Genomic DNA, 24,239 nt, shown 5'->3' with positions numbered 1-24,239 from the left:
CAGGAGTTCTCATCAGGAAAAATCCTAGTGAGAGCCAGCAAAGGAGAAATCTCAGGCTCGATTTAGTGTCCATTTCCAGTTAAGAATGAAGAATTACTCACACAAAGGTGAGGGAGAGGGGTCTGAGAGCTTTAGATGCTAACTCAGAATGTGAGAACACATGTGCTGAAAGCAGAGTAGAGACTCTATCCCAGGGGTGGGCAAACTTTTTGGGCCAAGGGCCACATCTGGGTGGGCAAATTGTATGCAAGGCTGGGGCAGGGCGTTGGGGTGCAGGAGGGGATGCAGTGTGCAGGAAGGGGCTCAAGGCAGCGGTTGGGGTACAGGAGCGGTGCGGGGTGCACAAGGGGGCGCAGGGCAGGGAGTTGGGGTGCAGGAGGGGTACGAGGTGCAGGCAGGGGGCTTGCAGCAGGGTGCAGGCGGGGTTCGAGCTCTGGCCGGCGCACTTACCTAAAGAGGCTCCGAGGTGACAACAGCACACACCAGGGCCAGGGCAAGTTCCCTGCATGCCTGCCCTGTCCCCAGCCCTGCGCCGCTCCCCAGAAAGCGCTGCGGCCCTTTGGGGAGGGGGACAGAGGGCTCTGCATACACTGACTTTGCTGTGCCTCCAGGTACCTCCCACAAAAGCGCCCACTGGCCGCGGTTCCCCGTTCCCAGCCAATTGGAGTTGCGGGGAGCAGTGCCTGGAGGCAAGGGCAATGCACATGGAGCTCTCTGTCCCCCTGCCTGAGGGCCGCTTCTGAGAGTGGTGCAGAGACCGTGGCATTATGGGGGGCAATCCTGTGGGCCGGATACAAAGTCCTGAGGGATCGGATCTGGCCCATGAGCCATAGCTTGCACATCCCTGCTCTACCCATTCACAAAAGGGGCTTATCAATCATTCCCCTTCCATGATGGAAATCTCAGATAGTGACTTAGTTTACATCAAGGAGAGGAGAAACCCTCTAGTGATAAAGGGCTGCAAAACATACCAGTCCTATCCTTGCAGGAGAAATAATGAAAATGTTTGCATGTGTCCTAAAATTATGCCTTAAAAGACAACTGAAAACAAACTACAAAAACTTACAATTTCTGCACAGAAACCCAAAAGAGGCTATATCCACATTTAAACCACTACAGCGACACAGGTACAGCTGCGCCACTGTAACACTTCAGTGTAACCACTCTCTACAGCAACACAAGGGGCTCTCCTATTGCTGTAGTTAATCCACCTACCCAAGAGGCAATAGCGAGGTCAACGGAAAAGCTCTTCTAGCCCTCTCTACACCAGGTGTTAGCTCAGCTTAACCACGCTGCTCAGAGGCATGGATTTTTCACAACTCTGAGCAACGTAGCCAGATTGACTTAACTTTTTGGTGCAGAGCTGGCCTAAGTCTTGATGATCCTTTAAGTACACAATATTAAATGCAAAATCTGTATCTGTGATTATAAAACAGATTAAATATATGAATAAAGATAGCCTCTTAATACTCTGGTCATTTTGGTCAAGAATGTAACATTAAAATGTCGGTAGGAAAATCAACTGCAGAATTATAAATATCACTTACTAACGTGTAACCCCTACCTTAAAAGCATTCCTGTTATTTCCATTCTCAAGTTCTCCTGTCTTAATATTCCATCTTTTAGCCATCTCTGATCATTGTTCCAATTCACTTCTGAAAAGCTCTTCATGCTCAAAGCAAGAAATTGCTCAATCTTAGCAGCCTGTGGTAAGTGCTGACTCTTCAGCAATTATTGTAAGCATTTTTAACACCTAATCAAAACAATACAAGCTGTAGAACTACATATTTACAGTGTTCTGCAAACAAAACTGATCCTGTAAGTGCTGCTTTTGAAAAAAGACTCACCATTATGTTCTTAAAGAAGGAATATAACTCATATAATCCACTTTTCTCACCTGCCTTTGTGTAAGCAGTTTGCTTATTATGTAATTTCTTGTGGTGAAATGCAGCCTGCATACTTAGCAGCAGCCCCAGGCTCAGCACACAACTGAGGTCATGTCCCGTATTCCAATCTAGGTATTATTAGCAACATTTACTTTAAAAATAACAAAGGTGATCTACTGCAGACTGGTGAATCAGTCTGTGCAGCTTCAGGAAAATTTTAAGACAAACATTGGCTTGCTTTTTAAAAAACAGATCTGATTTTTAAAGGAAATGCTGGCCTAAAACTTACTTCTGCTTTTTTTTTTTTTATTAAAAGCAATAGAACAATAGTCAGAGCATAAAGATAAAGATGGTTTTGGCATTGCAGCATACCCAGTAGAAGTGGGGGGCAGCCATGAGGCCCTGCCCCTGCTCCTCCTCTTCCTGCCCAAAGCCTCAAACCCCCAGCCAGGCCAGAAGCTGGACCCAGGCCATGGTAAGAGCCACCCATGGAGCCTGGGCTGCTATGAGGAGTACTGGACATTCCCCCTGCCCTGGGGAGGCAGGGCATGGGCCAGAGCTTTTCTCAAGTATCCTGGCCCCCGCCCAGGGTAGGTGGAGGGTCCAGGGCTCCCCTCAGTGGCCCAGGCTCCCTGGCTAGCTCATGTCACAGTCTGGCTCCAACTTCTGGCATGGGCAGGATACTGGGGGAAGAGAAGCAGGGGTGGGGAAACTGAAAGGGGCTGGGTCTCATGATGAGGGGGAGGTGCTAAGGCCCATATCCCTGCCCCCTCCCCCATGGAAGAGGCTGGCACAGCAGGCAGAGGATGCGCTTCACAGCAGGGGAGCTGATGATCAGCTCCCCACCATGAAACGCAGTCCTGCCTGCCCTGCTCTGTGCCTGCCTCAGGCTTGCAGTTGGGGGGGGGGGAGCAACGTGACCCTGGCTCCCAAACTATACCCATGTTAAAAAGTCGGCAGGCAAAGCCCTTCCACTTTTTGAAGTGTGAGGACCAAGGCTCCTTTAACCCCCACAGGTCCAGCACTCCTGTATGAACATTTATGTTGGACCAGGAGTACTGAGTTTCAATTCAACAGGACGCTAGCTGCTAAACTAATGTTTTAGACCACCTAATAATGCATGGTATCTTTCATCCATTTTGATTTGCAGATCAGCTGATGTTACAAAAAAATTCTTCTTGAAAGGAGAAAGGAACAAGCAGAGCTCTGACAACAACATAAAACTATGCTCATCCTCCTAGAGTTCTGCAGTACTTTAAATATTTGTTTTAAGTCATCCCTTAACATTGGCTAATGCAGAGAGAGAAACGGGGGAGTGGGGGAAGGGGGCGCAGAAGCAATACCTCAAGCCAATTATTTTAAAACCAAAGTTAGGCAGGTGAGCCATAGGCCAATAGCCTCTATCTCAGGAGTCGGCAACCTTTCAGAAGTGCTGTGCCGAATCTTAATTTAAGGTTTCGCGTGCCAGTAATATATTTTAGTATTTTTAGGTCTCTTTCTATAAGTCTATAATATATAACTAAACTACTGTTGTATGTAAAGTAAATAAGGTTTTTAAAATGTTTGAGAAGCTTCATTTAAAATTAAATTAAAAATGCAGAGCCCCCTGGACCAGTGGCCAGGACCCGAGCAGTGTGAGTGACACTGAAAATCAGTTTGTGCGCCGCCTTTGGCACACATGCCATAGGTTGCCTACCCCTGCTCTGTCTTGTTCCTGCACCAGAAAATAATTTCACTTTTGATGCACAAATAGGGTGGCAAAAGCAACATAAGCTACTGGATTCAAAATGCCATAAATTCAGTGTGAGGTTTTACCAAATTTAGAGAGGCAGGTGAAGAGCTAAGCACAGACCAACTCTGACCATGGAGAACTGAAACACTAAAGGTACCCTACAATGAAACTGTCAAAACTGGTCTTGTGTCCTTGTTTGCTTCTTTAAGGTACATAAAGAAGGCCAGGGAAGCTGTTCAAGATTGTTTTGTTTTCTTCCTCATATTTTTACCTCAGAAATTCAATAATAAAGTCTAACCTTGCCCAGTTTTGCTGGAGGAATTCTTGGGTGTCCCATAGTATAGGCTTCTCACACGTCAATTGAAGGGTGAACCTTAAAGATGTTCTTTGTCCAAAACCTTTATTAGTCATTACAATTGAGGATGTGTATTAAAAAAACCCAATACTTGATGTAAAGAGTAACTAAACGCATTTTTCTCACCTTGCACTCGTCTTGTGATATCATAATTTCACTAGTTTACCAATCACAATAACGTTTTTTTCTGATTAAAATTTGAACAAACCTTTCAAGCTCTCACAGTACATCATAAACAAGCATAAAAGGCCACAAACTTAATTTCCCCCCCCCACTCCCCTCGCAAGTCACCTTTAACTAGATGAAGGATTTGGCTGCCAGCATGATTAATAACAGCCATTCAATTAAGCACACAGTAGTTTACTTGGCTAGGCAAGTCAGGGCAGCTAGCACAGGAGTGGTAGATTTGCCAGAAGGGGCAAACATCTTAGACTCTACAATCTTTGCTAGAGAGAGTATTCAAACTCTTCAGTCTAGATATAGTGGTTAAATACCAACCTAGGCCAGCAAAAGAGAGCGCTTGCCTGAGGACAAATCCAGTATTAAGGGTGACAAAACAGTTTACTCATCATAGAGTAAACATTAGGAATGCTTTGGGTCAAACACAGTATGGCTGACACCACTCCGTTGTCAAAACAACTCAAGGCACTGCATGAGGTATGTCTCTGGACATTCTTTGGACCACTGTTAGAATCAATTCCTAGTCCCAGTGATAGGTGTTTGCACTGTTGGATTGAGCACTGGTGAGGATGTACCTATTTATAATTTTTGCCTTTTGATGTCACAAAAAAAGAGACAGAAGCTTAAACACGTCTTAAAATTACTACTTTGCTACACCCATGGAAATTTACAGGCAGATAGGCCCCCATTTTAAAAAAGCAAACCTATCCAGAACAGCACTTAACAACTAGTCTTAACAAATCTTACTGAGGCCTTGGCTACACTGGAGAGTTGCAGCACTGGTGGTGGCTTTATAGCGCTGCAACTTACTCACCATCCACACTTGCAAGGCACATACAACGCTGCATCTCCCTGGATACAACGCTGGTTGTACTCCTCCTCTGCCTAGGAAATAACGACTGTAGCGCTGGTGATGCAGCGCTGCTCCACCAGTGTGGCTACCAAAAGCGCTGTTATTGGCCTCCAGAGGTATTCGGATGTATCCCAGAATGCCTGCTCAGCCACTCTGCTCATCAGTTCAAACTCTACTGCCCTGGCCTCAGGTGACCTGCCCTTTAATGCCCCGGGAATTTAAAAGCCCCTTCTTGTTTGCTCAGCCAGGTGTGGAGTGCAATCAATCAGTGAATCTTCCCAGGTGACCATGCATCCATGCACCATACGAGCCCCAGCATGGAGCAATGGCGAGTTGATGGACCTCATCAGTGTTTAGGGGGAGGAAGCTGTGCAGTCACAGCTGCGCTCTAGCCATAGGAATTACAATACCTATGCGCAGATATCAAGGGCCATGCTGGAAAGGGGCCATGACCGGGACGCGGTGCAGTGCAGGGTTAAAGTGAAGGAGCTGCGGAGTGCCTATTGCAAAGCCCGCAAGGGAAACCGCCGCTCAAGTGCTGCCCCCAGGACCTGCCATTTTTACAAGGAGCTGGACGCGATTCTTGGGGGTGACTCCACTGCCAATCCATCGACTACAATGGACAGTTCAAAGCGGGGAGAGGAGGGAGAGGTGGAGGGGGGGAGGAAACCGAGAGTGAGGGTACTGGGGTGGGGGGAGACACCCCGGAGTCCAAGGAGGTATGCAGCCAGGACCTCTTCTCAAGCCAGGAGGAGGCTAGCCAGTCGCAGCAGCTGAAACTTGTTGGTGAAGAAGAAGCAGAGGAGCGAGTTCCGGTAAGCGGCTTTTATTTTCAGGATGGAAATGTTTCAAGAGAGGAGGAGGGTTAGGGCTGCATGCATGCCTAGATGTGGAATAGCCCATTGATGTGGTCTATCAACATCGCGGTAATCGGCCTCGGTAATCTCTTCAAAAGTTTCTGCCAGAGCATGGGCAATGCACTTGCGCAAGTTTATAGGGAGAGCCACCTGTGGTCCTTGTCCCAGTCAGGTTAACGTCATCCGCACCACTGTGCCGCGAGGGGTGGGGGGACTATTGCTGCACACAGGCAGGCTGCATAGGGGCTAGGGCGGAATCTGCATTGCTGCAGAAGACCCTCTCGCTCTTCCTAGGTGACCTGCAGCAGCAAGATATCTTCCAGGATTAACTCCTGTGAGAAATGTTGGGAAAGTGTTCAGTGTAGGTGCCCCCCGCAGCTGTTTGCTTTCTCCAATGCACAGAAACCCCAGCACAGCCCTGAAGCAATTCGTCCCCCTTACTCACCATTTCAGGGCTCCTGTGGGTTATGTGCGCTCTATTTGGTATGGGAAAAGTATGCTAAGTGAAGACTGTAAACTCCTCACTGTGTGGGAATAACTGTCTGAGATATAAACAATGCTGCCTCTGTTAACTGTTGCCTTTTTTTCCTTCCACAAGCGACCTTGAGTTCTCAGCTGCCCGTGTTAAAAGCAGCTCAAAGACTCCAAAACCCTGCCGAAGAAGTCGTGAAAAAGCAAAGACAACCTGCTGCAAACAGTTATGGATCACTCTACCAAAGAGAATAAAAAACTGCAGGACTGGAGGGAAAGGGAAAGCAGGATCCGCCAGAGAAACGCAGCGGCCAGGAAGAAAAGCACAAAGCAGCTGATAAGCATCCTGGCGCGCCAAGCAGACTCTATCCAGGTGCTCGTAGCCATGCAGGCAGAGCACTACCGCACCGCCCCCCTATCCCAAAGCTCTTTCCCTTTTGCCCCAATGTCAGCTCCAAACCCCTTTCCCCAGCATCCAGGTTCTTACCTCCACCAGCTGCCTCCAACACCTGTACATTCACCACCCAGCCCTGAGAACCACGACCCTTACCCTCTGCACTCAACCCCCATCACTATGCAGCATTTTCATCCTGAAGAGCAGCAGTCATTGCACAGCACCCCAGACAGGACATATTCAAACCTGTGACTGTACAGTTCACCACCCCACCCCCCTGCCTTTTAAGGTTCCCAAAATGTTGTGTGTCTGTCAATAAAGTTATTTTCTTTTCAATAAATGAATTCTTGGCTCTGAAAATAGTCTTTATTATTGCAGAAAGTCAAAGATACCTTAGCCCAGGAAAGAAACAGGTACTGCAAATCAGTTTAGGAAAAACAGATCCCTATTGTAACCACTGCACTTCACTCCCGTGCAAGGCACCAAACATTACTGTTGGGTTTCAGCCTCAAAATCCTCCTTCAAGGCATCCCTAATACTTGCAGCCCTGTGCTGGGCCTCTCTAGTAGCCCTGCTCTCTGGCTGTGCAAATTCAGCCTCCAGGCATTGAACCTCGGAGGTCCATGCCTGACTGAATGTTTCACCCTTCCCTTCACAAATATTATGGAGGGTGCAGCACATGGATATAATCACAGGGATGCTGCTTTCCCCCAAGTCTAGCTTCCCATAAAAGGCCAAAAGCACACTCCACAGTCATTTGGCACTGGCTCAGCCTGTAGTTGAACCAGTCCTTGCTCCTGTCAAGCTTCCCTGTATACAGTTTCATTAACGGGTAAGCGGGGTCTCCAAGGATCATAATGGGCATTTCAACGTCCCCTACTGTGATCTTCCAGTCTGGGAAAAAAATCCCAGCCTGCAGCTTCCTGAACAGGCCACTGTTCCGAAAGATGCATGCATCATGCACCTTTCCAGACCCGCCTGTGTAAATGTCAATGAAACACCCACGGTGATCCACAAGCGCCTGGAGAACCATAGAAAAATACCCCTCCCGATTAATGTACTCGGATGCTAGGTGGGTGGTGCTAGAATAGGAATATGCATCCCATCTATTGCCCCTCCACAGTTAGGGAAACCCATTTGTGCAAAGCCATCCAGAATGTCCTGCACATTCCCTAGAGTCATGGTTCTTCTTAGCAAGATGCGATTAATGGCCCTGCAAACTTGCATCAAAACGACTCCAACAGTCGACTTTCCCACTCCAAACTGGTTCGCCACCGATCGGTAGCTGTCTGGAGTTGCCAGCTTCCAGATTGCAATAGCCACCTGCTTCTCCACTGGCAGGGCAGCTCTCAATCTCCTGTCCTTGCGCCGCAGGGTGGGGGCGAGCTCAGCACACAATCCCATAAAAGTGGCTTTTCTCATCCGAAAGTTCTGCAGCCACTGCTCGTCATCCCAGACTTCCATGACGATGTGATCCCACCACTCAGTGCTTGTTTCCCAAGCCCAAAAGCAGTGTTCCACGGTGCTGAGCATTTCCGTGAAAGCCACAAGTAATGTCATGTCGTACGCGTCAGGCGACTCGCAATCATCTTGGGACTCCTCATCACTTTGGAGTTTAAGAAATAGCTCAACTGCCAAACGTGATGTGCTGGCGACACTCGTCAGCAAAGTCCTCAGCAATTCAGGCTCCATTTCCCACAGAATTCGCGCTGCACAGAAATTGTTGGGAGAGTCACAATGGCGCCAAACGTGGATGGAAAACAGGGACTGCTGGGATGCAAAGCAATGCATCACAGGACGTTGGGACAAGAAGCAGAATGACCCACACCCTTCTGTCCCCTTTCCACAAACCACGGCGCCAAAATGGGACGAGGTGCTCTGTCGGATAGCTGCCCATAATGCACCACTCCCAACAGCGCTGCAAATGCTGCAAATGTGGTCACACTGCAGCACTGGTAGCTCTCAGTGTGGCCACACTCCAGCACTTTCCCTACACAGCTCTACGAAGACAGCAGTAACTCCCAGCGCTGCAGACCTCAAAGTGTAGCCAAGGCCTGAGTCTCCTGAATGGGGATGGATTTAAGCATATACTTATATGCTTCGGCTAAATAAGGACCATATATAGCATGCTCAGAAATATAAATTAAGGCTTATTAGGCAGTGTGAAACATTGGACTTACACAAAGTATTCTTAAAGGGAACCCAATTTTAATTTCATAATTCACTAAATATATCTAATACTACATTACAAAACTAAATTAATTTAAAACCATTTATAAAATATTTCAGAGAAACAGCAGAGGTAAGTCACTTAGCAGAATCCAAAGTATTCCAGAATACATACTCCAAATGTGACAGTGCACTCGACTTTAATGACAATGAAAATAAGTCTATTCTAATTATTGATTTCAGAACAGGTGTGCCAAGTCTCCATTTATTAACTTTATTTTGGTGCGAGGGGTGCAGATGGGAATGGGGGGGGGTTGCAGGAGCTCCCGTTTGGTGCATGGGAGAGCTGGGTGTGTGGGGGGTGCAAGAGTCAGGGCAGAAGGCTGGGGGCATGTGAGGGGGGGTGCAGGTGTCAGGGCAGGGGGGGCCGGGTATGTGTGGGGGTGCCGGAGTCAAGGCTGGGGTCGTGGGCAGGGTAAAGGAGTCAAGCAGAGGGTTGGGTGTGTATAAGGGGGGTACAGGGCTCAGAGCAAGGGCCTGGGGGACGTGCAGGGCACATGGCACAGGGCTTGGGGCAGAGGACTGGAATGGGGGTGGAGGGTCAGGGCAGATGGCTGGTGTGTGTGTGAGGGGGGGTCAGGGCGGGGGGGGAAATGCCCCTATTCCACTCCTCCTTCCCCAAGGCCCTGCCCCTGCCTCTGCTGGGAGCAGCAAGCACGCTGACTATGCTCCTTCCTGACCCCCTCCTTCACAAGGGCCATCAGCTGATCAGCTGGCAGGGAGGGAGAGAGGGAGAGGTGGAGAGGGGGTAGGAACACAGCACACTACAGGAAGAGGCGGGGGAGCCAGCAGGACCAAGCTTCTGCCATTAGGCATGGGCCGCACATTTCATTAGGGTGTGCACTCAGGGAGCCCTGCCCTAAACCCGCCCCCGCCCTGCCCCCAACCACTCCCTCCTATTTCCTGCCCCAACTGACCCACTCAGAACCCCCAATCCCCCGCTCCTTGTCCCCTGACTACCCCTAACTGCCCCTCAGGGCCCACCCCTATCTAAGCCTCCCTGCTCCTTGTCCCCTGACTGCCCCTCTAGAATCCTACCCCCGTCCCCTGACTGTCCCGACCCTTATCCACACTCCCGCCCCCAGACAGACCCCCAGGACTCCCATGCCTATCCAACAGCTTCCCAGCCCCTGACAAGACCCCCAGAACTCTCAACTCATCCAGCCCCTCCCAGGTCCTTGTCCCCTGACCACTCCACTCCAGAGACATCCCCCACCCTAACTGCCCCCCCATGACCCTCCTTGCTCCCTGTCCCGAGTGCCCTGACCCCTATGCACCCCTGCCACCTGACAGACCCCGGGACTCCCATGCCCCATCCAACCCCCCCACTCCCTGACTGCCCCCTCCAGAGTCCCCTAACCACCCCACCTGGGATCCCATCCCCATCCAACCCACCCTGCCCTCTGCCCCTACCCCTAATCCAACACACCCCCCCAGACCCCTTACCATGAGGCTCCTAGCAGCATGTTCTGCTCCGCACAGAGCCAGATACACTGCCCTGTGGCAGCGGGAAGCCCCGCCCTTCAGAATGCTGTGCACACTATGGCCTGGCTCCAGGGGACAGGGGAAACGCAGGGGAGGATCCAGCAGCTTGCTGCGCTCAGCTGGGCGCTGCAGCCCGGGAGCGCAGACCCCACGGCCCAGGAGTGTGGACCCCGCAGCTTGCCGCACTGGGAGAGTGGGGCCATTTGCCCACCCCTACATTAGAGTGTGCCTGGGCACACCCGGCACACCCCGTGCGCACACTTGTGCTTCTGCTCCCTGACCCAGCGGGGGCCGAGAGAGCAGAGGGCGGAGAAAAGCGGGAGTCCTGGCAGGCAGCAGCGTGCCATTAAAAATCGGCTTGTGTGCTGTCTTTGGCATGGGTGCCATAGGTTTCCAACCCCTGTCATAGCATATATTATGACATAAGTCTTGTTCAACATGCTGGAGGACATTTAATACACAAAGTGGCTGAAGTCTGGGAAAAAACATTGAAATCAGAACTACCGACTCTATGATCAACACTTTCATCTTCTGTGTTGCCAGTCACATTTTCTCATATGAACACATGCAGTCCAGCAATATCTGGCTTGAGGAACTGTTCAAGTCCAAAGACTACAACATAAATAAATCTAATCTGATACAATCTCAACAATATAATTCTATCGGACTATAGATATGGGTAATATTTGATAACATCCAAGAATAGCTAAAATGATTCAGAACAAAATGTCTATGTACACATTCATAAGTCATCAAAAATATAGCTTTCCCCTTATGCTGTATTACAAACTGAAGAAATGCCTTAGGCTTGTGTAAACTTTACAAAGGGAATGAAAACCTTTTTTTGGAAACTCCAGACAACCTGTTTGTCTGAAGTCCAATAGTTATGAACAAAATAATACAGCAGTCATCATGATGAACAGGCCACTGAAATGCTGGGACTGACAATCAGTTCAGTTTTCTGAAGACCCAAAGGGGTAAGTTTGGGTCTTGGCAACATGGGCTTAACTCCTATTTCAGTCAATGGGAGCTGGACTTTGTGTGAGAAAGGGCAACACACGGTATTAGCAACCTATGTGCTAACTTCTTTATGATTCCTAACACAAAACATTCCTTGAATACTAAATACTTTGCTTTAATTGAATTTGTCACTAACAATTCAAGAAATTCAGCTTTTAATATCTAGTCTGAATTTTGGTTAAAAAGTAACATTTCCAAAATGTAAGATGACCATTTGAATGTCTCCACTGCTTTTAAAGAAAATACCTGAACATTTCTTAATGATCAGCATTCAGCTTAATATTTGGGGGAGGGGGGATGGGAAGGGGCAGATGCAGCCATTTGGACAAATAGCTCAACACTCAAGATGATAAAGATATTCTTACTCAGGAGAGGAACAGCTATCTAAACAACTCAATGACACTATTTAAAAAGAACAAAGTTGGACCAATAAAGATATTACTTCATCCACCTTGTCTCTCCAATATTCTGGGACCAACACAGCTACAACACAGCAAACAAAGAAAAACTGATTTTTCAAAAAACATTCTGCTCAGGAAAGCCCAAAGAGACAAGCCAACCACTGATTACATGGACCTACGATGACAATATGTAAGCAGATGGAGTTCCCAATCTGTACAGCAAAGAATCTCACAGGCACTGAATCTAGTCCAAACTTACCCTCTTCCTGGGGTCTGGTTTCATCTCTAACTCAAAACAGATACATACCTCATCAGTGCATAAAAATTATTTCTATTGTTTTGAAAAGCTATTTTTTATTTAGATGTTGCTAATTCTTGACTAGCTTCCCCATTTTATAGTCTTACATTGCTAAAGTGGATGTTTTGTAGTTGTTTCCTTAATTAATTAGCAGAATTTCAGATTTCATATGAGAGATTTGTTTCTAACAAGAACTTTCAAACATAAGATGCTCATCTATGCTGAAAAAGAAACATTCAAGACTTCATTATCATCTTTACTGTGAGAACGTGACAAATTCAAAACACCAAAATCACCGTCTAATATCCTGACCTGTACTTGCAACCAACACCACCCTGTGATATGTTGAACTTCCACAAGGCAAGAAATTTGAAATGAACAGGCTATTGTCCCATCAGGTCTTGCAGCTTGAAGTCAACAGGACTTGTGCTTCTAAGCCAGGTGGCTCTGAAAATCCCACCTTCAAGTGACTCTGGGCTTGTCTACACTGGCACTTGTGAGAAAGTTGCAGTGCTGTAAAGTGCCAGTGTAGACAGTGCATCAGCGCTGGGAGCTATTCCCCCCAGGGAGGTGGGGTTTTTAGAGTGCTGGGCAACTACACAAGCCACATTAAAGCGCTGTAACGGCAGCGCTTTAACATTGCCAGTGAAAACATATCCTAAATATGGGTTTACGGAGTCTAACATTTTGGGTCTTATTTTATATTTGGCCTGTGCGTAACATAGTAGTTGTAAACTTTTTTTTTTTTTTAAATAAAGTCTGGACTTCTCATTGTTAAAAATAAATTCATTAGGAAATGGCAGATTTTATTCTATGAAAAAATCTGACTAAAAATATAATTTTAGCCCCTCATGCTCCGAACATTTATGCACATGCTTAACTTTAAACACCATTTGAAGTCAACAGGCCTTCAGCTTCCATGTCACTGAAGTTACACACCTGCTTCTTTCTGTGTTTGCAGGCTCAGTGCCTTAACTGAATATTCTGTCCTTGCCAATAGCCAGTTTGTAAAATTCAAACACATACCCTACCAACTGGTATTTATAATCATTATAAATTTTAATCTAAAATAGCACAAATTTTCGAATTAGTTTTAGCCTCAGACTCATTTAAATCCATTATTTAAAAAAAAATCAAATACATTAAATCATCACAGTCAATTGCCTTGATTTAAATTGCTCCACTTTGTACCTCAGCCTAAGTTATCCCTCCAAGCCTGGCTGTTCCTAGGATTTCCTTGCAAATGCTTCCGTCCCAGACCTTAGTTCCCTTTTCCCAAAGAGGCACTTCAGCCGTCCTTATAATCAGAGTGGAGTTAATGAATCATATCTGCTACAGTGAGTCAGCAGGAATCAGTTAGCCACTTTCTGCATGGTTCCAACACTTGCTAACAGCATGGATCAATAAAAGAACCTTGCCATCCCACCTATAGCATGAATTGTGAGCGCTCTAACACTCTCCTGTGAAGCATCCATTATTGGCCACTGCTAAAAATGATGATGCTCATTGGTCTAATTCAGTATGACAATTCCTATGCAAAACTTTGTTTTAATGTAGGTTCAAATGGCAAGGAGATCATCTTAAATCATAACTAGTCTAAGATAGTTTTATTAAACAGTTAGGAGTTATGGTATCTTTCTGACCAGATTTTGAAAGGAAGATGATCAATTTAAAAGCACAAAACAATTCTGGGGAAAATAAATCTATTGCATTATAGTGAAAACAGCTGTTTTTTTAAAAACAAACATTGCCTGGAAGTCTTGAAAATTAACAAGGCAGCACCAAGAAAACAAAGACTATAAACAGAAGCAATGATTTTCACTATCTAAACTGAGTGGCTAAAAAGGCAGGACATTTAAAAAAAAAAATACACACAGGGTCCTTTATTTGCTTTCAGGTTTTTTGAGCATTTAGACTTCAGATTTTCATGCTTTTCTCACAAACACAAGGATCAGAAACGTTCTCTTTTTAATTAAATCTGAGAATCTCAGATAATCACATAACCCCAGGAGCTGGGACTTTTAAGAAAGATCAAGTAACCTGTGACAGAAGTTCAGGAGTTGGCATAACTGACACAATGACAAGTAAACTGGAGACCTAAAATTATCTGTTTTAATAGTCTGTTATTGTTAACAATATACAGTTTTATAGACACTGTCCCTTCAAGGATAATAGTGCAAGCTGAACAAGTTAAAAGAAGGTCTTAGTGGATGCTCCAAAACACTAAAGAAAATTGAAAATACTGACATTAAAAAGCAATTTTACTCAGCTCTGGATTAAAAAAGGCGGGGGACAGAAGCCACACACAGTGGAACTGCAAAATTGCAGAAAATGACCCTCAAAACTATCTAGTATTAGGATAGCATGTTATTACTGATCTTGATTAAGTGTATTAAGAAATATTGCAAACCTTCATGGACTAACTCAACTCATATTACAAGTTAATTATTATTTATCCACAATCTGGATTAATTACTTCAAGTTCATTTATAATACCTATAACTATTCTGGTTTGTTCATTTTACCACCACTGACTTTATCTTCTCTGACTTACCATACAGTCATTATGATTGGGGGTTTCTTTTTCCATTCCGAATTACTCCTGCGCTTCTTTTTTGTAGTTTACTTTTCCCCAAAACAATGTCATATTTCTGTGCATAACTGTATGCTTAGTTACTAGTGTGTATGCATATATTTATATAATGTTTTCTTCTAGGCTAGAACCATGGGAGCACTTTCCAGAGCATACTTATGATTAAATTCACTTTAAATCTTAGAAAATAAGATATTAAAATAGAAATTAACAAATCTTTAACAACTAATGTTATTACTGAATCATTTTGCCATTCAAGAAAAGAAAGCAAGAACTGAGAAGTAAGCGGACTCCATCAAAATCTCTTTTAATGATGCAAAGACGCATGGTAATAAGCAACTGCATTATCATAACGTTCCACATTTCAGGCTTAATATAGTATCTCAGTTATATAAAAGGTATTTATAACTGAGGTTTAAAAATAATTGAAGTTAGCTGTTGCTGTAAACACAAAATCCACCAAAGTTTGTCTCAAAGCTATGCCATGGCATCTGAGAACAAGAGCAAGTCTGGAAGTGAAAGAGAATCAGGACAATAAAACAGTTCTTTGGTTAGCCCATGCTCTTGGGCTAGGTTTTAATTACAAGATTTCAGATTCTTTAACTTTTTTTTAGCATAAAACAGTCTCTCTCTCTCTCTCTTCTCCAGCACCAGCCCTCTCCTGTTTCCCATTCAGCTGAAAAGGTAACAGCAAATACACTTCAGAAACACAGATGATGCAACGATAGACTAGCGGTAGGCTTTGAAATAATTCCCAGTGGCTGGCCTATTTCTCTTGCTCATCTTTGCTCAGTGGCTGAGCCAACTGCTAATTCTAATTTCTGAAAGTGGAAGAGGAGAAAATGCTCAGGAGAAAAAGGATAGTCATATACTAGTGGGAAACAAGGTAGGTGAGGTAATATCTTTTATTGGACCAACTTTTGTTGATGGAAGGTATAAACTCTCAAGCTAGAAAGAGCTCTTCTTCTGCTTGTGAGTTTCTTAACCACGAACAACTACACTACCCAAACTTAACTTGAGTTCATTATGTAGTCCTATAGTAATAATTCTGTTGCCCCATGTTCGTAAAATTCCAAGAAACTAAGTTTATTTATAAGCACCAGACAGACAGAGACTGGCTGATGCACCAAGACTTGAAGATTTATGTCCCTTCAAAAGGGATTACTTCCCTTAAGTATTTTAATTTAACAAATGGATATTCTTGTTACCCATGTGAATGGATAATGCTTTTCTGAATCCTCTTAAGACCTTGGCCTTGATTATATATTGTGTCAATGAGTTCTCAAGTTCAACCGTGAATTACATAGAAATGTGTTTCCTTTTACTAGATTTGAACTTACCATCTTCCAATAACAGAGTGTCCTCAACTGTACATTTTTTAGACAACTGCAGTGCCAAATGACCACATTTTATGCAAAAGATATATTTTTAATTCCAGCCCACTCTCTAATTGCATGCTACAGATTTGATCTTCAGCTGTCCAGGGCAGGGACCATCATTTCAATTTAGTTTACACTTTTCCTATATTGTCTATGTTATGCAGATTTGTATGCTGACCATACAACCACTTCATGGAAAGCTCAGGAGAAAGGAAATAGATTTTAGAAACTGGACATGATGCCACTGGAGCTTTCTGGAGCCAAGTGAAGGCAGAAGCTGTTCAGGATCATGGAATAAGGATGCTAGACTGGATCTTTCTGCCCAAGTTGTTAGCAATATTGATGCTTAAATTGCTATCTGTAGGTTTCAGAATCAACAGGACATTAAGACGTAAGGGGTGGTTCACTTCACTGAGCTATTATTTCAGGCTGTCTGAAAACTTTCCATCAGCACAGCTGGTTCAAGTTCCCAACGCCTTTTGTACTGCCACCAAAGTACGAGAAAATACATTTTTAAAAACTATGAAATCTTAAAATGTAGACAAGTTTGCAGCAAAGTATGGGTAAAAAAGCAGATTCCTCAGCAAATTCTGTGACTGTAGAATCATACAGCCCTGATCATATTCTTTTATCTAACAATAAGAAAACATTGGCTTTTCAATTAAAAGTTTCTTTCACACAATATTGCTTTAGTCTCTCATTTTTTCTGTTTTGCTCTCCAGATGTTGACATTCTTCAGATTGGCAGCAATTTGTGAACTCATATCATATAAGAACATGTTCTAACAGAAAGTAACACAGTATTCTTTAATTTGCTTCACTTGTAATCTTCTTACATCAAGGATTTTTCCAAAATCCCAAGAATTTAAATCCAACAACACACAGTTGCAGAGTTAAGTGTTAAAAGCATGACAGACAGCACACTAGACGAACATATTACCATACATAAAGCCAATTATACTCTTATCAATAGTCTAGAGTTACTCCTATTCATTGTATGTTCTTACAATTTACTTAAAATATTTATTAACTAATAAATATTTAGTAAAAACCCACATGCAGTGCCAGTATCTCTTCAGATGTTAACAGAGAATGTTACTCCAATTTTTGTTGCTGTTGTTCTCTTGATTTGTTTTGTTTTGAGAGGGGAGCAGGATTGGGATGAAAAACAACAAAGAACTAAAAATCTCCAGGAAGAATGCGAGTAACCTTATATTTTGCAAATTAGAGAATTCTGAATTTTACAGTAAGATGATGTAAGGGGAGAAACAACTGACTGAGTAGATAAAAGAGCAACAAACAATTTAAGTTTAAACATACTTAAAAAAAAAACCAAACCAACCATTTGAGACATACTGAAACTTAGATGTGATCCAAACATTCTGTTGATCAAACATACATCTTGTGGGCATTATTTCACAGATGTTTGAAAACAAATCAGTCAGTAAAAATAAAGTTGCCAATTAATCAGTCATACACAATTGCTAAGTTATGAAACTATTTTGTGGTGCTTCATACTCTAAAAAGACTATGATAGAAGGAAAATGTTTGTTTTTCTTCAAATATTTTACACACAAACTAAATATGCCCCATGTTAACTTTCACAACTAAACATTTAACAAACACAAACGCAAAGATCAAAGAGAATAAATCTTCATGAAGCCATGCTATGAGAGTCTATATCACTTTGGCATAAAACTTGCATAAAACACTGACCAGCCAGCATAGAATAAAGAAAGATCACCTGATCTATTGCACAAGCATCCTTTGGCAAAGAATTTGCTTCAAATTCTTGACACCTCACTTTGTATTTCCACTCACTTATAGTTTGTTTTATGAAAACATGAAGTAATTTATAATCTTTCTCCAGAAAGCGTGTGTCTCAAAAGTAGTTAGAATCATTAAGGTTGGAAGGGACCTCAGGAGATCATCTAGTCCAAGCCACTGCTCAAAGCAGGGCCAATCCCCACTTCCCTAAATGGCCCTCTCAAGGATTGAACTCACAACTCTAGGTTTAGCAGGCCAATGCTCAAACCACTGAGCTATAGTTGTGGTAATGCTACAGCTGTGGTAATGCTACAGCTGTGTTGGTTCCAGGATATAATGGGAGAGACAAGATGGGCAAGGTAATACCTCCTACTGGACCAACTTCTGTTGTGAAAGACACAAGCTTGTGAACTACAAAAAGTGACCTCAGCCTCTTCATCTCATAAAAAGATACTTGTGTGAATATACTTTACCTATTGCTTAGTAACATTACTATAACAAGTTATCTTTTACTATTTGAATGGCCAGCATCATATGTAGAACCAATTTCACTGTTTCCCCTGTATAATCATTCTCTCTTGTTCAGGTAGGTCTTTGACAGTAACAGAAAAGTACTTTCGTGTTGTTTTTTTTTAAAGAAATTTCAAAAGGTTTGTTAACTATAAACTTTGGTTTCAGGGGACACAGGCGCAGGTACAGCAACTAATTTAAATGTCTGTTTTGTTTTAATTACAGTCTAGATTTCAAATTGATGTCTTTACTTTAAACAGGTTGGGTTTTTTGGTGTTTGTCTTTTTAAAAAAAAAAAAAAAGACAAACCATTAACAAAAAATCCCAACCGCTATCTTCTTTCTTAAAATAAATGAGAGGTCTGGGGAGAAAATTCTACAAGTCACTACATCAAGAATTCTGTTAGGTAATAAATGTTTTGTATTTTCATTAACTGCAATAACTTTCTAAGGGCTAACATACCAAATGAATTAAAGTACAACCTGTTTAAACATCTTAATTTTAGTTTTATTAATATGCCAGAACCACCTGACTTGTAAATAACATTGGAACAACTAGAGCATTCAAAACAGAGCTGAGAGAAATCTTGATATTTCCACTAATGCTCTAATTAAAAAAGAAAATCTCAGCTAATAAAATGAGATTGTTCACTAAGAAATTCAGGAAGACAACTTAATTGTGCCTGATTGTGTTAATTTATTGAAATCAGACAATTAGTGGAAATAGATAACAGAAAAAAATCTATTCAAAAGTATGATAATTAGAAGCAGAAATGGCTTTCCAACTATATATCATGTATACTCGTTCCTTAGTCCGTTTGTTTATAAGCCAACCCCCACAAAATGGATAGGAAAAAATAGTAAAAGCGGTATGACCCTTTCATAAGCCGACCCTACATTTCAGGGGTTGGAAAACTTTGGCTCCCAGCCTGTCAGGGTAAGCCACTAGCGGGTTGGGACATTTTGTTTACATGGAGCATCTGCAGGCATGAAGTCCCTCAGCTCCTTGTGGCCATGGTTCGCCATTCCCACCAATGGGAGCTGCGGGAAGTGGTTGGCTGGGAACGGCGAACCGCGGCCACAGAAAGCTGAAGGGCTCCATGCCTGCAGACACTCCAGGCAAAAAAACCCGAAATGTATTAGATATTCAATTCAACGATTCCATAGAGTTTAAAATCATCAAATTTTGGTGTAGACCCGTTTATAAGCTAACCCCTGCTCTTTGATGCGTCACTTTTTTATCAAAAATACTCAGCTTATGAACAGGTATATCACTTGTTCATACTCATGACAATTTTTGCTTAATAGATCTTAAATTCTTTAACACAAGTCAGTCACGTGGGCTGAAACAAGAAAGTTACTTAAACAAGTATACAGTTAGTGTACTAGTAATAAGGACTGCATTTTTTAAAAAATATTTCAAGAAGCCTTAATATATATGGATAGGCTAGGTATTCTCCTCAGTGTGCCATTTCAAACAATTTCTCGTCCTTGTCCTAACTTCTACTTCCCTCTCTCCAACCCCCACCCCAAAAACATAGGATGGAGAAGATTTCTTAAACAAGAACGGCAGGAATTTCTGCTACTTTATGAATTCCAAAAGCAATTTTAAACTGTAGGAGAAAAACTTATTCCTAGAAGAAAGATTTTAAAAGACTCTAAAGCAAGCAGCAAACTCTCAGGAGCAAACAGCCATTTCAACTGAGGCAAATTCTGTCTTCACCTCACCCCTTCTCCCCAACTTTGTCCATCATCAAATGTTTCTGATAATATACTGAAGTAACTCATTAAAAATACTATAGTATCAGGTTTGCACCGGTATATTTTTGACCATATGAAGATAATTTAAGGCCTTTTCCTATACTGAATGCTGTTAAAAACAAAATGTCTACAATGCCTGGCAATTAAATGCAATGTAATTTGAGAATTCCATGTAATACAGGTCACTGAATAAAACAGGGACTCTCTGCGCATACAATGATATTCTTGATTTAAAGAATTATTTCAAGACAAAGAGCGCCAAGCTGAAAATGCAGAATATCACTCTTCAGCACATAGCACTAAAAAGATGGGTGAGGGAAGGGCTCCTAAAACCAGATACAATTAATCTTTCCTATAGAAACACAAAACTGATAAAACCCAAGACCCTGATTCTACAAGCATGTATACATGTGAGCAGGACTACTCTTGCCGTCTTCATGGATATTTATTAACATGCATAAATGTTTGCAGGATCAGAGCCCAAAACAATATTTTAGCAAAATAAAGATGTAAAAAAATTACCCTCTTCCTCTACCTCCTGTTTTCTGTCTCTCTGTGTAACCTGATTTTAGTTTTCTGCTAACAGCACCTAGGTGGAGATTTAATTCATTCATATTTAAAACAATAATGGATTGACTCAAGTTGACAGAACCTGAACCATTTAAAATTAATCCTGCAAGCATCCCTGAGATCACTCAGTTGTAAGAACTGCACTCCGCAGGTAGATTAGACCCTGAATCGACAGCTCTTTAATTTTAAACCACTGTAACAATTTTAACATTTGAGTTCTATGTATATTCTTATTAACTATTTCAGGAGAAGCATTTTTTTTTAAAATGTGTTCCTGCCTCATCTCATCTATGAAGAGTAAAATATTCTGAAGGGCCACTCGGGAAATAAAGATTGGTGGTTCATTGCTGAAGGGCAGTCAGTAGGTTTTTCCTTGGCTGTTTAGACTGAGCTTGCTGTTTGCTTTTATTACACTCCCATTCCTTGAATTCCTCCTTCCTAGCAAGGCATTAATCGCTTTATTCAGAGAGGGGGAACCTGTGCCTTTGAAGGAAAGATTTGGAAAACAAGAACAGAACAAGATCAGAAGACGACTCTGTCCTGATTTTGTATGAAGGGGAGCAACCAGGCTGCACTTGCATTTGTTACCCACTAAGACTCACTGTGTATACACTAAACCCTATTTAAAAATTAAGATTCCTTCTCTCTTTACAGAACCTCCTCAATTTCGAAGGAGCTAGGACATATTCTTCTTTCTACCCATCCACAGTTCCCTTCAGAGGGGGGAAATCCTCGAGCATCTACAAAAGCTCAGCACAACAGCAAAGCTGTCAGACCTTTGCTAACCTGTGCATGGTGTTGGGATGTTTTTCACAAGGGAACCCTCCCCACTGCAGAATTACATGGCAATAATTAAGAAGAGGGTGGGGGAGGTTGGAAACAGAAAGTTACCGTAGGAAAAGAAGAGTACGCTAGGGTATTAGTTTTAACGGGGACTGAGTGGCGGCCCCCAATATTGTGCTGGGTGTTTTTCCTGCTCGCAGGCATGGCCATGTTGCACGCAGCACTGGCTGCCTGCTGGGCAGGGACATGAATGGAAGGGAGAGTTGTTAAAACACCTAGCGGTGGGAGGATTTCTCCAGGCTGCAGCTTTCATGACAGCCTGTCTTTGCTGCACTGCAGAGGCGCCATCTTCTCGCTCCTAATCTTCGCTCGCCCCAACCCTGCCGGCCGGGCCCTATACCGGCCCGGCCGAGATAAAACCCCGCAGCCCGGCTCCGCACGCGCGGGGCCAGCGCCTTCCCCTGCAAAGCCGGGAGAAGGCGTCTCCTCCCCGCCCACCCCCAGCGGATGTCCCTTGCTCCTCGCCCACCTGAGCAGAGCCCGGGGACATGAAACCCCCGTGCTCCCAGCCAGGGGCTGGCGGAGGCAAGGCAACCTCTCCGCTGAGACCCGGCCCGCAGAGGCCAGGGAAGGCGCAGCTCCGCCCGGCGGAGGCGCCGGGGCTTTGTTTCCCGGGGGCTGGGCAGGAGGGCATTGCCCGGGCGCCGCCGCAGGGCGCGGGCTGCAGCAGCAGGCGCCTCCCCGGAGACCCTGCCCTGCGAGGGATACTCACCCCCCGCTACTCATCGCCTGCACCGTAGCGAGGGGGTGGGGGTAGCTCTCTCCTGCCCCCGAAGTTAGCCGGGAACAAGGCGCTGGGCGTTGCTCCAAGCTCCCTAGCCCTCTGGGCGCCGCCGGGCATCCCCGCCCCAGAGGATGCACGATTGTTTCCTCTGCCCCCAGTGCACCCCCCGGGCAATGGGCGGGCATTGCCGCACCACGGCCGGCCGCCCGCCCACCCCCAGGCGATGTCTCCCACACCCCCGGGGCGGAGAGCTCGCACACAATGAAACCCAGCAGCAAGCCGGAGGCGCGCAGGGGCTGCGGACAGTGCACGGCACTTCGCAGCTTGCTCCCTCCACCCCCTTTTGTTCCCTGCGCTGCTCAGCTGGAGAAGCCCATTGTTCAGCGGTGGGAGGGGAGCCTGGCCATGGAGCCGGGGTGGATGGGGGAGCCCAGCCTCTCCTTTCGGGAGCCAGGCAAGGGTCCCTTCGCCCACCTTTGCGGCGCCTGGATGTGGCCGAGCCACCCGGCTACAGCGACGGCTCTGGGCTCTCCGCGGACAAAGGCTCCAGGAAGCCGAGCAGGAGGGAGAAGAGTGGCAGCCACCTGCCCCTTACCTCGACAGCTCGGGCCGTGCAGGAGCAGGCCAGCAGGAGGAGCGCTAAATGGGGCAGCATCGCCTCGGGGGGGGGGGCAGCGAGGTGGCGGGGGTCTGGCTGTAAATCCGCGCGCTCGCTGCCAGCTTCCAGCCGCCGCCGCTGCTGGGGAATCGGAGTGAGCTGCTGCTGCACCAGCACCAGCCCAGCTCCGGCGAGAGCGCGAGTCAGCTGATATCCCAGCCCACCCAGAGCCGCGGCAGAGCCAGCGCACACACCCCGGGGAGACCTCTAGCGGAGGCGCGGGGAAAGCGCAGCCAGCCGGTCCGGGCCCTAGCAAACTCCCTGCCCGCCCAAACTCGCAGCCACAGAGCGCAGTGCACGCCCGTCTGTGTTCCCCTCAGATCGGACAGAGCGGTGTCAGGCTCGCTCCTCTTTCGTATTTCTTGCAGGATGCAGGCGGGAGTTATTTTTAAGGACAGCAAACTGCCTTTCTGTTGCAATGGGGGAAACACCTAGCTCTGCTTCCGTCACATCACCGGTCTGGTGAGATTGCTGCCAGACCGCTGCTTGTGCCTAACTCCAAATGAAACACACTTTGCCAGCTGCTTCCAACCTTATGTCGGAGGGGCAGTTCTTTATGTCCTGGAGCCCATCTCCCAGGAAGAAGAGTCCAGGCATTAAACTGATGCTGGATTTGTATGACTGCCTTGTAACTAGAACATGTTTTTACCTGCTCTGGGATCACTGATATCTTCTTTGTTCAGAAAGCTACTGTAATTCTTTGCCTGCAGCAGTTTTTGCCGATTTCTTTTACAGAATGCCCATATGCGTATGGGTACTTTGTTGACTGATCAGTTATCCCTGTTTTAAATATATATAAAATGTGCAGCGATAACCCCCAAAATGTGAAGTCTCCACAAACACACATTCACAAGTTAACAGCAAGTTATTTAGAGAAATTTTGCTCTTCATTTTTTTACAACTGCCTAGTTGTCATATTAAACTAGTCTCTTCAAACTAAGTTAAAGCATGATTTAACGACTTTAGTAGGGTGCTATATCCTGTAGGTAAGCACAGGGTCAATTCCCTAGACCCCAGTCCTACAAACACACAAGACCAAGGCTAAAATTCTACAACTGATACCTTGTAGGTGTATAGCTGTACCCATAAGAGGGCACCATTGCTTACTACTAATTGCAGCATCTGTGCTTGAATTTATAGTATGACTCACATGAGTAAAGCTAGGCACAGGTGTAAGTGCTTGCAAGATTGGGGCCCAAGACCCATACATGATGGAAAAACTATTTTTGTGCTGCCTCAACAAAAATAATATTGTGTAATATAATGTGTATAATA

At 44.8% G+C, this 24,239-nt stretch overlaps 1 protein-coding gene across 1 annotated transcript in view; it reads right to left on the bottom strand.

The window, feature by feature from the left end:
- The window catches only part of APP (amyloid beta precursor protein), a 360,227-nt gene extending 337,116 nt beyond the window's left edge, over window positions 1-23,111 (bottom strand). The window contains 1 exon segment of the mRNA XM_030579633.1: window positions 22,902-23,111. Within this exon segment, the coding sequence (XP_030435493.1) occupies window positions 22,902-22,961 (60 nt within the window). The 5' untranslated portion in view covers window positions 22,962-23,111.
- Between the last annotated feature and the right edge of the window lie 1,128 nt (window positions 23,112-24,239).

This window comes from Gopherus evgoodei, chromosome 1 (genome assembly GCF_007399415.2).
Source record: "Gopherus evgoodei ecotype Sinaloan lineage chromosome 1, rGopEvg1_v1.p, whole genome shotgun sequence".
Taxonomy (NCBI): domain Eukaryota; kingdom Metazoa; phylum Chordata; order Testudines; family Testudinidae; genus Gopherus; species Gopherus evgoodei.
This window is presented reverse-complemented; position numbering and strand designations above follow the sequence as displayed.